The sequence below is a fragment of the Silurus aristotelis genome (genome assembly GCF_946808225.1).
Source record: "Silurus aristotelis genome assembly, chromosome: 23".
NCBI lineage: Eukaryota > Metazoa > Chordata > Actinopteri > Siluriformes > Siluridae > Silurus > Silurus aristotelis.
Window position 1 is genome coordinate 12,825,576 of NC_139596.1, and position 15,451 is coordinate 12,841,026.

The 15,451-nt window shown below is 37.4% G+C and overlaps 1 protein-coding gene across 1 annotated transcript; it reads left to right on the forward strand.

The window, feature by feature from the left end:
- Positions 1-4,461: 4,461 nt before the first annotated feature.
- Positions 4,462-14,894, forward strand: mtx3 (metaxin 3). Its single transcript, XM_083526646.1, has 9 exons — positions 4,462-4,604; positions 5,192-5,261; positions 6,615-6,691; positions 9,051-9,143; positions 9,232-9,414; positions 10,577-10,653; positions 10,881-11,038; positions 11,677-11,765; positions 13,788-14,894. Exons 1-9 carry the CDS (start codon positions 4,524-4,526, stop codon positions 13,893-13,895), a joined length of 936 nt encoding a protein of 311 aa, XP_083382772.1. The 5' UTR covers positions 4,462-4,523; the 3' UTR covers positions 13,896-14,894.
- The last annotated feature ends 557 nt before the right edge of the window (positions 14,895-15,451 follow it).

A 15,451-nucleotide genomic window follows, 5' to 3' on the forward strand; every position in this document is an offset into this window, starting at 1 on the left:
AACTTAATACTAGATAGTTGCTAGTATGGTGGTATTTAGACCATGTAGTAGCAAAACTATGTTTTGTTAAAAAAAAAAATCTGTTGGAATCTGGCTCACAGATATCATTTGACTTTGTGCCTTGTACTCTGAAGTCTGCTTTAACTATCTGTTAAAGGCAGACAAATATAATAGATATCTTTGAATAATTGCCACACAGACTTGTTACTTGCCATTTGGCAATTGGCAATTCTTCTATGAAATGCACCATTTCTAGTGAGTAATGTCATTTTAATTAGCATAAGCTGTACCCCTTTATTTAAGCAATACAGCAGCTATACTGCACAAGCATATTATATACTTATATCATTTGAAAGTGAGTTGAATATGGTGGTTATTGACATTAAATGCACTTAAAATACATATGATTTAGATGTGTACTTACCCAGTAGTGAACTATTAACAATCCTTTTTTTTTTCAGCAAAAGGAAATAAATAAAATATCGAATATAATGTATTTGCACAAACAAAAAATTGTGAGATTACTCTTCATTCAAGCAACAAATGTGGGTTAAATGGTTCATTTAAAGTTTGTCTGGAGGTGGACATTTAATTTAATCTTAAAAAAAATAAATGTAAACTATTGGGCATCACACTGTTCAACAGCAATTTAACACACTATAAAAAAAGGCTTTAAGGGGACAAGCAGATTAACATACATTTAATGAAGTAGCCCAGTCCATATATTCCAATTTATTCTTCTTTTTCTATCTTTATTTATCTTTAATAATCTCATACATCAATCTAAACAGTGTTTCAGTATTCTTGCTGGATGGGAAATGCAACAAAATTGGAAGATCCCACTGGCATATGACGGCCAGATGTGTCCCTTTTCCCTTTTATTTGACCTTTTGGTTTTTATATTGTAGTTAAATTTAGCCCTCTGTACCTGGCAAATTTAGTAGGTAAACGTAAAGTCTAGCTCATAAAGATTTTTATAGGAGTGAGCAAAAAAAGGTGGTAACAAAACCCTGGCTTTAGAGAAACTCTCCCAACTGTGAATCTTTTTTGTAGACACTGTTAATCACCTGGAGTTAATGAAACAGATGCCCATTACTTTGTGTTTACAAAGAGATAAGGATGAAAATTCATTGTGAAAAGTGGCATTTTTACCGCAAAAGAAAGACAAAAGTAAATGCGCATACTTAGTCATTTATTTGTATATGTATCTCATTTGTATTATTCTAGCCCTACTTGTATCATAAACCGGAATTTTTTATTTTGTATAAATAAACAGCAAAATTGATTATTTCATATTTCTAATAGTATCCAGATCCAGGTTTTGTCTTGCACCACATATTATTTAAGATTATATCTTCAGATCGTCAGAATCATTTTTGTGTAGTATAGAACTACTAGGGTAGTTTTGTTTGTAACTAAGGTTGGATTTCCAAATGCTCATTTTCACTGAAAATTCAGTATCTTGAAATGAGCCCAAAGGGGGAGACTGTAAAAGGTTATCATTATATGATGTTTGACTCTCACTAGTCTAAATAAACCAGGTCTGGTAATGGAAAACTTAAAGTAATAGAAAGAGTTTTTTATGAAACCTTCCTTTCTACTCTGCTAAAACCAGGGGAGAAATTATTTAGCATCTGTATAGCAATGTTGTTAGAAAGGTGACCTGTCACGTAAAAATGTAACACACTTATGAATTAGTTAGAGACATAGTTAGAGAATGTTTTTATTGATATTAATAATCAGTAGAAAGAAATAGCATTCTCCGAGGCTTTGATGCAATTTTACAGAGGCAACAGGCAGCAGTGTACATGAAAAATTCTTATCTTTTTTTCAATGAGGATTTAAATGGCTCAGAATTGATACCCTACTGGAAATGAGAAATACTTAAACTCACAATAAAAAACATCTGGCAATTTAAACGATAAACTCCAGGTCACCACTTCTCTTTTTTTTCTCTTCAAAATAAGTTAAGCTTTCTGAATATTGTGTTTTGTGGGTGATTCAACTTCAGTTTCATGGTAAGAGCATTGCAGCACATTTTCTAATCGTCAGGATGCTCTGATGGTGGGCCTTTTACACGAGTGGGCTTAATAAGGAAATGAGAAGCAGCGAGTGCAGGAGGGTGTGTCTCTGTATATAAGGCAGCTGTAGTTACTTCTTCGAGAGTCGAGTTTGAACTTGAACAAAATTAGCAAAGAATAAAGGATTACGGTGCTGTACAAAGTGTTTGGCTTTGAATCCAAGAGAATGAGAACGTACTGGTGGTTGTGTTTATGGCTGTGGGTTCAAGACATGATTTTGTAAAATGTGCTTGGCAAGAGGCTGAGCAGACAAGATCATTACACAAAAAGGGAAAAGAGAAGTGAAAAGCCAGAGAAATAAATTAAAAACTACAAGGGAAAAGTAAAATAAAATGGAAAGTTAGGCATGGATTATAGGGATGTGCATCTCCATAAATGACGACGAAATGATTCTTATCTCGATGCATAGCCAACGATACGATACATTCAAGATACATATGAAGCGATGTGATACGATTTATACCTTTTAGAATGCAGTGTGATCCAACCCAGCCATTATGGATGCACAAGCCAGTGCACTCTTAGTGCCGGTCCCAAGCCCAGATAAATGGGGAGGGTTGTGTTAGGAAGGGCATCCAGCGTAAAACATGTGCCAAATCAAATATGCAGATCACAAATGAGAATTTCATACCGGATCGGTCGAGGCCCGGGTTAACAATGATTGCCACAGGTATCGTTAGCCGACAGGGTACCGGTGGAAATTGGGCTACTGTTGGCCGAAGGAGGAGAAGGAGAGGAGGAAGATGTCTACAGAGACAGCAGGGAAAGGAGCAGTGTAGGAGAGTAGAGGTTCGGGTTGGTACTTTAAATGTTGGTACTATGACGGGTAAAGGGAGAGAGGTAGCTGATATGATGGAGAGAAGAAAGGTAGATATGTTGTGTGTTCAGGAGACCAAGTGGAAAGGGAGTAAGGCCAGGAACATTGGAGGTGGGTTTAAACTGTTCTATCATGGTGTGGATGGAAAGAGAAATGTTGTAGGGGTGATTCTGAAGGAAGAGTACAGTAAGAGTGTAGTGGAGGTGAAGAGAGTTTCTGATAGGGTGATGATCGTGAAGGTGGAAGTTAAAGGGATGATGATAAATGTCATCAGTGCCTATGCTCCACAAGTTGGCTGTGAGATGGAGGAGAAGGAAAAATTCTGGAGTGAATTAGATGAAGTGGTAGATGGTGTACCTAGGAAAGAACGATTGGTGATTGGGGCAGACTTTAATGGGCATGTAGGTGAAGGGAACAGAAGTATGAGGATGTTGATGGAGAAGTATAAAGAAGGACAGAAGGAATTGCATTGTGGATTTGTGGATTTAGAGAAAGCGTACGACAGGGTGCCGAGAGAGAAGCTGTGGTACTGTATGAGGAAGTCAGGTGTGGCAGAGAAGTATGTGAGGGTGGTGCAGGACATGTATGAGGACAGTGTGACAGCAGTGAAGTGTGCAGTAGGAACGACAGACTGGTTCAGGGTGCGGGTTGGACTACATCAAGGATCAGCCCTGAGCCCTTTCCTGTTTGCAATGGTGATGAACAGGTTGACGGACAGATGTAGAGGACAGGCTGGTATGGAGACGGATGATCCGCTGTGGCGACCCCTAATGGGAGCAGCCGAAAGAAGAAGAAGAAGAAGAATGCAGTGTGATCCGATTCCATTCGATTTGATTCAACACAATGTGATTCAATGCAATACGATAAATTGCATAAAAATGATGCTATGCAACTTAATATGGTACAGATAATTCCCTTTATTTCTTTGGTCCAAACAGACAGCAAATTATAAAAAAAGTGCCGTCTGACCTCTAACGTATGGCCTTTCACAAACAGGCCTTTGTATCGCAAAAAAAAGAAAAGAAAAGAAAAAAGACGTTCTTTTCTTGTTCTGTCTTCAGGAAGATGCAGCTCTACCTCTGCCATGTTAATCAATACGGACACACCTCCATAGTGTTGTGATAAGTCATATTCACGTAGCAGCAGTGGTTCTAAGAGAACACGCTTGAGAAACAGTTTAGCAAGGAGAAATCAAGTCAAGTCACCAATTTTTGGTCACTTTCCGAATAATATAAGTATAGCATTTGCTAATAATGATATATAAATTAATCGTTTATATTTTTATTTTAAGTTGTATCCGATGCACACGGTTTTAAATCGATGCATCATATCGTTAAATTGTATACTGATGCCAGAAGCAAATCGGTAAATCTCACCATCCCTGGTGGATAGGGAAAGAAATGGGGGCAATACAATATTCATTGGTACAAAGAACAATGTCTAAAGTCTGCATGCATTTATTAAATTGTATTTGGTTTCATAGGTGTGCATTTATTTGCCACTATATTATTTTAATATAACAGTTTTAGCATTTTCTAAACATTTCTGTTTATATACAGCTCTCCGAGGTTGGAAAAACGGGGCGGGGCTCCGTCTGTTGTCATTGGTGTTCCAGCCAAACAAACATGGCGGCACCCATGGAGCTGTTGTGCTGGGGAGGCGACTGGGACTTGCCTTCTGTACACGCGGAATCGTTAATAGTGCTGGTAACTGACTTAATATCTATAAAGTCTGACATTTGTATTTGCAATATAGCAGCTAATGAGACCACTTTTTCGATCCGATTTTGCAAGATTTCCGCTAAATCGCTGAGTAGCTAGCATTATTGCTATTACCTGTAACAATCACATCGTTCATTTTCTTTGCTGAAGTCTCTAATATCGAGTGTTTCTTTCTATTAAATAACTACAAATCACTCAAACACGTGATTAGCGATACCTAGCTATTCGTTTTTATGTTCTGGGACATTATATCGGATACATTTTGATCAGGTTGTTGTGTAAATAAAAGCTTTTGTGCAGCTTTTCCCTGCTCAAGGTCAGATTATATTGGCTGGATGGAGACTTGGTAGGTTTAAAGCTTCTGAGTCTTCACTATATTTCTTTTGCCATTTATTTTTACTTTGTTGTGTTGAAGTAGAAATGTAGGCAGATAACTAGACCTTGTTCGAGTATTAATCCCCTCCAAGTGCATATTTGATTGTATTATAAGTCTTATTATTGACTGAAAGGTTTTCTAACTTTACAGTGTACTGCTCATCTCAAATATGTCTGGTATCAATGCTTCACTGTAGGCATATGCTAAATTTGCTGGTGCCAAACTTACAGTCAAGCTAGTGGACTGGACATGGAGGACTCTCACAGGTAACCCTTTAATTACACCTGGATGATTTAAAGATTAAAGAGTTTCTATGTCTTTCTCTGTTACACCATATACCAACCAGGCATAACTTTACACAACACGATCAGGCATTATGACCCCCTGCATTCTATTGTGTTGTTCCCCTTTTTGCTGCCAAAACATTCCTGACCTGTCGTAATTTGAGCTACAAGAGCTTGTCTTTTGGATCAGACCACACGGTCCAACCTTCACTCCCCCACGTACATCAATGACCCTTGGCTGCTTATGACCCTGCTGCCGGTTCACTACTGTTCCTTCCTTGGAACGCTTTTAATAGATACTGACCAGTGCAGACTGGGAACATCCCACAAGAGCTGCAGTTTTGGAGATGCTCTGACAGTCGTCTAGCCATCACAATTTGGTCTTTGTCAAACTCACTCAAATAGGTTTATGTTGAAATATTTGTTAGCCTCTCATACATAGTGTATATGTATATTAGTTTTTATTGTTCGTTCCTCCAAACCAAAGGGCAAGAGCACATTTTTCAGCAGTATTTACTATCATGTTGATGAGAAATAGTTGGGCTTACATTTTTAATTACAGTTGACACAATTGAGTTGCTGAGCGACATGATTTGATGCATTGATCTGCTGACACAGGAGTCGCTGAATGGGTAATTAATCCACATGCACACTCATTCAGAATGAGAGTGTTTAGATGCTTCAACATTACTGAAAAGACACTAGTTAGTTAGGCTAGTTAGTAATAGACAGGAAGACAGTAACACACTGGTGTTACACATGAAATGTTAAATCTGTGGGAGCTGAGTGTCTAGATGAGGACATTAGAGAGGCGGATGACTAAAGGAGTAAAGCACTGCTGCATCACTTTCTCTGGATAGCGATGAAGCAAGAGCTGGTACAGCATTGGTGACTCTGTTAGCAAGTAGTCCCACATGTAGAAAAAGTTTCAGTACAGCTCCATAAAAAATCTAAAGTTAACTATCAACATTACCATGCATGTCATCCAGTCATGGACCAGTCCTTAAGAAAGCAGTCGCATTCATGATGTATAAACTACTTTCAACTCTTTTAATCTGAATATATGCACATTAGTTTCTTTTTCTTGTTTTCAGTCTATTAACCATCACAGTCAGCTCACATTATATTCAAATGCATGGATTTTGCACTATGTAGGCTTTATTGTATAAAAGTCTTTCTTTTCAAATATAATTGGATGGTGTAAAACATGGCTTAACACGCATGCCTTTGTTTTCCGTGCTGGAATTGTATATGTTGGCACTGATTATAAAGGTATAGATTATACATTGTTTCCTAAAGCTGTCACAGTTGTGTTTTTAAACTCTACTTTGACAGCCACCATTCCACAACTGTACTATGAGGGATCTTCAGTAACAGAACCTACACAGATTCTCAACTTTCTGAGGCAAAATGTAAGTCACAGCTGAAACAGACATATTCTAAAATTATTTTACATGTACACTTGTGGTAGATGCCCTTAGATGCATTCGGTAGACACTTGGTGGTCCTGGGATTTGAAAACACTAAGCTGTTACTTCCTCTGCAGATTTATTATTACCACAGATCAAGACATTGTTCATGATGTTTTATGCCAAATTTTTTATCATGTATTTATCCTAAGAAAGGATTTGTTTGTAGAACTAACTTTTTACACACTCCCTCTCAGGCCTTTGTTACCAATATCAAACCTCTATTTGAATGAGAGACTTTAAGTTCTCCACATTATAAAAATGATAAATGAATTGTACAAAAAAAGTCGAGACCTGCCTTGAACTACATTAGCTGCACATTAGCTGAAAATAAATCCATACTGTAGAAAGACACCAAATCAGATAAACCATGCTGTGGTAAAGAAGGGAATTAATCATGTAATTAACGCTGGGTGGCAAGTAGACCTTTTCAGTTTGCATGTTTTTAAGCTTTAATGCCTTCTTACTTCCCACAGATTTTGATATTTACTTTTAAATTTGGGTAAAACTCCAGAAATGGGAATTGTATAGCTGTTAAAAAGACATTGTGTGGATTAGTGTGTGTGATTGATCAGCTCAGTGTGGTGCATTTACTTATAACAGACAGAGTTCTATCTGGGTGGCAAATCTGCCTTTGCTGTGTAATTATATTTAATATTTTTACAGTAGATTGTCATAAAGCAGCTTCACCCAGTTTTTTTAAGAGACACGTTTATGTTCCTTTCGTTTCTATGCAGCAAGGTAATTTAACATTGTGGACATTTACTTTGACCAAACACAAATAAATGCACAGATGTTAACCAGATGTTAAATGTACAAGATGCTTATTTTCATTTCATCCTTCCTTTAGCATGAATAACAGCTTTACGCACGTTTGGATGCTGGACAGTTTGTTTCTCCAAATATTCAGCTGAAATACTTTGCCATGCCTCTCGCAAAACTTGCCAAAGGTGTTTTACACTAGTTTGTTTCTGACCTCGTGATCCGAGAGCAATTCAATAGGATTTGGATCCAGTCACTGAGCCGGCCAATCCACGATAGATAACATCCAGCCGACTATTTACTTTTTTAAAATAACGGTTACAGAGCTCGGACATATGCTTCAGTTCATTGTCTTGTATGGTGAATTTGGTTCCAATGAGCCGCAATACAGACGGAATTGCATGGAAGTATGGAATGGCAGCCATGTTGGTTCAGGATTTCTTTCAGCCTGAATAAGTTTTCAACCTTCCCTGCTTCAAAAAACCCCCAATCTATTAATCTCCCACCTCCATGTTGGACTGTGGGTGTGAGGCAGTCTGCTAACATCTGTTCTCTGTCTCACATAGGTTCTTCTGTTATGTCAAAATTTGACTCCTTTGTCCATGGAACTTTCTTTCAGTCATTTACTGTCCAATTCTTGCATGTTTGTGTATTTTGTGTGTCTTATGTGTCTTAAAAACAATAAAACAGTGGTCCCCAGTACCAGCATGCCGGTCCGCGGGTTAATCGGTACCGGGCCGCACAGAAAGTATACATAAGCTACATTATTTCCGTTTGATTTATTATCTGATACTGAACGATGTTTTATTTTGGAAAATCACCAGATTCTCTCTGCCACATCTGTCTATGACTCAATCTTGATGCATGTCATGATGCCTCGGTCACATGTCTTACCTCCATCTGCTACCTTCTTAAAGGGACTGCTCCGGCCGCTAACACATAATACATTACCGCTAAATTGAAACCCCCAAGCTAACGAAATGAACAAAAAACAACATAGTGGATTCACGTTTATTATTATGTTTAGAAAATACCAGTTTTTATGGTCGTATCATTTTATTTAGTTGTATTTATCCCCCACAGGCCGGTCCGTGAAAATGTACATGTCTGATGTTAATCCGGTCTGTGGTGCAAAAAAGGCTGGGGACCACTGCAATAAAAGACTAGGTGTTCCCAGACACTGTAGAACTTTTTTTCAGACACTGTAGATAATCAAGTTGACAATAGGAGGTAAAACCCTCTCTCAGATGCCATGTATCTTTGAGAGAAAGAACTCAAAATGGAGTGATTATACGTCGTTATTCTTTTACAACAGTACAACGTGAAATAGTAATAAATATGCTGAAAGGTTGTTCACTATAAATAGATTGTGTGGAGGAGAAATAGGATTAACACAGGACGGTCTTAAAATTTATAGCAGCAGTATATTAATGCAAGTCCAAAGATTATCTGAAGCAAGTCTTGTGCATAAACTTTTTGAGATCAGCCACTGACACTGAATAAACGTATTAACCACGAGCTCTGTTTATTCCCTGAAAAGAGATTCAACGCAGATTACGAGCTTTCCGCTAAGCAGGGAGCTGACACAATGGCCTACATTGCTCTCCTGGAGGAAAAACTGCGTCCAGCTTTGGTTAATACATTTGCAATTCCTAAACCAATTCCTCAATTCTAATCTCATTCTGTTGTGTGGAGACTTTAACTGCCATGTGTTTTTACAGCTCCATACATTCTGGGTGGATGCGGAGAACTACGCCAACCTGACAAGGCCTTGGTTTGCTTCTCGCTCTCCATTCCCTCTCAACTTTTTTGTCCCAGCTCGCCAGGCGAGCGTGGCTCTCTCCAGGATCCTCCTGACCAAAGCGGAAGCTCCACTGCATTCAGTTGCAGAGGTGGAAGGAAAGGTAGTGCCGATTACAGTTTAGTTGCTTTGGAGCGAATCTTTCTCGAAAAGAGCATTTCTGAAAACAATTTGTACAAAAACAGCACATTGGACACATTGGATTTCTTGCAAAAGCCTGTACTTTTCCCAAAATCTTTAGTTCATCTCTCAAACGTATGTATTTGCATCAATGAACATCTCATTGCCATCAGAATAACAAGTCATTGGTTGACAAGCAAGATCTTCCAAATGTTTAGTCATGTCAGTATGATGCCCCATCATTAGTGAAATTCAAGATTCATCTGCACACGTCATCATCTCAAGACACAATTACAAAAAAAAAAGTGTAATAGAAATGTGAAGCTTGACAGGTTATGACAACTGGTTTAACAATTTTGACTGCAATGACTTATGCAATGAACCAAAGCCTAGATGTTTTTAAACTATTCAGGTGAGATCCAGTATAATCTATTTTGATCAACATGACAAACAATTGATAATGTAGGAATCAACAGAAAATTGTACACAATCAATTTTAAACAAATGTACCAAAGCATTCACAATTTGTTAAAAGCAACGATATATATATATATATATATATATATATATTATACATACAGTGAGGAAAATAAGTATTTGAACACCCTGCTATTTTGCAAGTTCTCCCACTTAGAAATCATGGAGGGGTCTGAAATTGTCATCGTAGGTGCATGTCCACTGTGAGAGACATAATCTAAAAAAAATAATCCAGAAATCATATATATATATATTGTGTGTGTGTGTGTGTGTGTGTGTTATATGTATATGTCATTTTTAATATGATTAGATTTGGGAATGTTTAAATTCAGCCTAAAACCACTCTTTAGCTAAAGAGACAAGCAGGTCTATTCTAAACGAACTCCACTAATCGAGTAACATTTGATTTGATGGGAGTCTGCTTTTAAACGTCTCCCGGGCTGTCGGCGTTCTGTCTGCGGTTTCCAAGAAGCAGATGGAAAATAGTTTAGCACCCTTAGGATTGCAGCTACTGCTGCTTTGTGCTCAAAGCAGCCCGAATTTTTTTGCACCTCCGAATCCTGCCAACTCCATACGACTGTAGAAGACATTGTGATCCGAGTCCAGCAGTCTGTGTATTTTCTTTGTTAATTGTGTCTGGTTTGTCGACGTTGTGATTTTGTGTGCAGATCTACAGTGAAGCCAAGGAGTGTCTGAATTTGCTTTCACACAGATTAGGGTCTTCAAACTTCTTCTTTGGAAACACGTAAGTTAAAGTGGGCGCCAGCATTCATGTGCAGCAGCGGCTCGGCTTTTAAACCTGAGCAGGATTTTATGGACATACGTGTTTATACACATCATCATCTATCTTTTATTCACTTTGACCTCAAGCTTTCCTGTGACATTGAGCACGTGCATTGAGTGTGAACGACTGAAATAAGAATGACACACTGTTGTGATATATTAAACTTTCCTCTGTTTGCTGTCCTGTAGGCCTACAAGTTTGGATGCCTTTGTTTTTGGCTACCTTGCACCACTCCATAAGGCCAATCTGCCCAGTGCTCAGCTCCAGCAGCACTTAAAACAGCTTCACAATCTCTGCCAGTTCTGCACTAACATCCTTAAAAACTACTTTTCCGAAGCCACCTCTGGTAAGACAACAGCTTGTGGTTTTGTTTTGGCACTTGAACTTTTTATTAAGCTTTTAGACAGACATATAGATGGCATTATAAACACTCTATGAACACCAACAGCGCTGTCTATGTATCCAAAGTCTGTGTATGTTTTAAACATTGAAAATGTATGAATATTTAGGATTGACAGATTCTGCAAAAAGCATTAATGATAAAAATGTGTGAGTATTTGCAGTGAACCAGTTTTAGGGTGTATTTATTGATAGAGACTTCTGTAAGAATTGGAATAAGGTCATATAACTATTGGCATAAATGAAAATGCAGGAAAACAAATATCAATAGACGATATAAAACTAATTGAAAGTTCAAACTTAAAGGTAGTGAAATACCTCATTTGTTGCTTGCGATACCTCCATTCTAAAAAATGTCATGTTGCTGGATCTCGACCATCAAAAGCCTGATACCTCATTGTCCTAAGAAGCACAAAGTTTACTTCCTTGTCATGATTCACAACTACTTCCTTTCATGTGCACTATTCATAGATGAGTACATGGGGATTCTTTCTACTAACATTTCTTCCATGTGATTAAAGTGTACTTTCACTCACAATTTCAAGCTTCTTTCTTCTTCTCTGCCTGTCTCCATCCTCTTGCTAGGCTCTTCTTCTGCTAGCCAGGATGCAGTCGATGCAAACCTCCAGAAACTGACGCAGCTTGTTAACAAAGAGTCCAACCTTATTGAAAAGGTCCTGCTTAAACCTGCTTGTACTTTACTTTTAAATTGTTTGGAGCATTAAAGCAAACAAGCTGTATGTTCATGTCTGTACATGACTCGTCACAATACACAATGTGTGTGTATTAAAGCTGACAAAAATATTCACAGCGCTTATGATCCCATGGTTTAAATTTAGTAACCTACGAAATCCTTTAACTTTTTTCCATTTACATGTATTAGTTAAATAAAATATTTTATTTAGTGAACAACAGATTTTTATTTTTATTTATAATTTTTTTTTTATAGTATCTGTAGTTATAGTTACCTGCATATATCCCAGCAACAACCTGTGCAGCTCTGGTGAATTCCATGCCCACTTGTTATGTTCACTTAGGATATAGTCACATAGTCACTTTTAGACAATAATGGCTATATGTTGTTATTTTTAGAGGACAGTAAATCTGTACTGCTGTACAAGCTGCACATTGACTACTCTAAAATATATCAAATTTTAATTTCTATAGTATTGTCCCTTTAGAAAAAATACTAAAATAGGTACTAAAGTACTGTAAGGGGGGAACTTACTTTAGTGAGATACTGTAGATTTATATTTATATATATAATTTAGTATATATAAACTGTGTGTGTGTGTGTGTGTGTGTGTGTGTGTGTGTGTGTGTGTGTGTGTGTGTGTGTGTGTGTGTGTGTGTGTGAAATATATATATATGTGTGTGTGTGTGTGTGTGTGTGTGTGTGTGTGTGTGTGTGTGTGTGTGTGTGTGTGTGTGTGTGAGAGAGAGAGAAATATGTATATATATTATATTATACAGGTAGTCCCAGACTTACGGTGGAGTTGACCCCAATGTAACCTAAAAATTGGCCTTAAAGAATGTTGATTAGTATGGGGTAGTATAGTATAGTTAATAATTTAACAAATTACAGCACATAATTTAGCAAAACAGACAATTTACAGTACCGTAACGTATAACCTATTCAGAATATATGTATGTGGCAGTGGATGTGTGGATGCGCACCCGTTTGCGAGTGGAGGGCGGAGCATATGCTGCTATATTTGTCTGCCAAGCAAAATGTAAATATTTGTATAATTTTGTTGTATCGTTATCATCATCGTATGATCGCAAATTCGCTAGTCGAACCATCATAACTCAGGGATCATCTGTGTATGTGTGTATGTAGACTATATTTCCAAAATATGGGTCACCTGGTCATCAGTAGGGTATGTGATTTTTATTTTTTTTTTGAGCATTGCATTCCACATTTAGTCCCAACTTGCTCTTATAATTCCCTCCAATCTTCTGAGAAGATGTTCCACTAGATTTTGGATTGTGCTAATGGATATTTGTGTTCATCTGCCACAAGGGTATTATGAGGGCAGGTAATGATGTAGGTAAGGAGACCTGGGGTGCAGCCAGCGATCCAATTCATCCCAAAGGTGTTCAGTAGGGATGAGATCAGAGCTCTATAGCAGACCACTCAAGATCTTCCTCTCCAAAGAATGTAAACCATGTTCAAGGAGCTCACTTTGTGCACAGGGGCACTGCCATGCTGGAACAGTGAAGTCAAGTGAATGCAAAAATGGTATTATAGCACATCTAAAGATGTCCTGTACAATTATGTCCCTCCAGCTTTGTAGTAACAGTTTGGAGAAGGACCACATATAGCAGGAAAGGTCAGGTGACCCAATACTTTTGGAAATGTAGTTTGTGTGTGTTCAATAGTCAATATCACAAGAAGTTTCACAAGAAATGGACCACTACTAAACAGGTATTATTCATAGGACTGTGTGACGATGGCCTGTGTGTATCTCAATCACTCAGTCAATGTTCCTGGAGTCGATTCTGGAGTCAAAAAACGAACCACTATTGAAGAAATGGAATGGGCCAGTCAATAACAATATATACAATATGATATACATCTATGTTTCATTTATTAAAATGACCATTCAGTGTATTAGACTTAGGCATATAAAGTGGCAACTACTCACATATAGCCCTTTTATTGTGTCTCAATGACAGTTTCATGTGTTTGACAGATGGATGATAATCTGCGCAGTAGCCCGCAGCACAGGCCCAGACGGCCCCATAAACCTGAAACCAAACCTCCATCTCTGGCCACTGAGAGGAACTTGACCCCCGCTTGAAAACCTCACGTGGTATCATTCTTTATCTATTTATGCTCTGATTATCCAAGTGGCACTAAAATGAGCATGTACGCAAAAGTTATACGTTTCCTCAATCACTGTATATTTATACACATTCGTTGAACAAAGGTAGTAATTATTGAATGTTTTTTTTTTTTTCTCTTACTGAGTTATATTATTGTCCTGATCTATAAGATTGTGTTTATACATCAGTAATAAATCATTGGTGGTTAGCCAAATACTAATCACAGCAATGAAATATCATTGTCTGTTGCCATGACTAACACACTTTGCCATTAGTGAAATTATATATTTTGTAATACGCGCTGTGTACACACATATCTGATAACATCTTCCCATCATCGGTGTGTCAAAACAGATTCTTTGAGACGTGTTAATACGTGTCGAACCTGATTTACCATTCATTTTGTTCAGCTTCTCATTTTTTTCCAGTTTTTATTTTTTATTTTTTATTATGGCTGTCATTATATATTAAGGGTTGGGCTTAAACAGTTCGCACCACATCATAACAGTTAATCAATGTGTCGGCGCGTCACAGTCAGAAATCATCAGCCAGTGGCAAGTTAAATATAACACAATTATAGCTTCTCCATTCAGGTAAAAATATAGTTCAGCTTTAAGCTCCTGAACACATCAACACAAACAGTAACTAACATATATGGACTATTCTGTTTTTTTTATTATTGTTATTATTATTATTATTATTATTGTTGCACACCGCTTCTATTATTGATTTTTGTATATTTTTTGTTATAAACTGCTATATTTTAAACCAAACTGATCTCTTTTTTGTTGTTTTTTTTGTATACGTGCCTTTCCTAATATCCAATATCCAAATGTAATTTCATGACCATGAACATGGTTAAAATGAAATGAGAATATTTTCACATTGTGAGCATGCCAGAAGTGCTCAGGCGATGCACTGCACAGTTTATTGTACTGAAGAAATAAATTCATTAAAACTATAAATTCACTTCACCATGCACATGCAACTGGGTCCAGTTTTTTTTTCTTTTTCTTTTTCATTTTACATAATCACTTTGTATGCTTGTAAACTTTTGTTATGAAATCATGTATCCAGAATTCCTTTATTTATGACATTTTTTTAAAGGCTCACCATAATTTACCAGGATCACCATCCTTTAAAAATGTCAAGCAAAGGAATGTAATAAAATTGGAGTTTATAATTGTTTTGGTTCTGAAGAGTCCACTGTTGAAGAGAGTGCTGCAAAAAGTCAAGAATATGAACAAACAGGATTGTAGGGACAGTAGAATAAAACCCTCAAGCAATGTCCTTTTAATTGGTTTTCTCTTTTAACCTTTTTTTCCCTCTCCTATGATGTTTGCATGAGCCACCCAGCTCGAAAAGCACACGAGCCCTTGTAACGTTGCCTGTCCTGTTTTTCTTACTCCTTAAGTATTTTCACATCTTCGTTCTTTACCAGGAATGAGGTGACGGCAGAAATGTCAGGTATGAGAAGATGCTCAGAACAATCACCAAATTATTCTCGAAGTACTGCAAGTGATTCTGGGAA

Bases quoted from the DNA above. Each gene is read 5' to 3' on its own strand.
- mtx3 (XM_083526646.1), top strand. From the start codon at position 4,524: ATGGCGGCACCCATGGAGCTGTTGTGCTGGGGAGGCGACTGGGACTTG. The intron at 6,692-9,050 runs GTAAGTCACAGC...TTCCCTGAAAAG, and splicing joins TCAACTTTCTGAGGCAAAAT to AGATTCAACGCAGATTACGA. The intron at 9,415-10,576 runs GTAGTGCCGATT...TTTTGTGTGCAG, and splicing joins TTGCAGAGGTGGAAGGAAAG to ATCTACAGTGAAGCCAAGGA.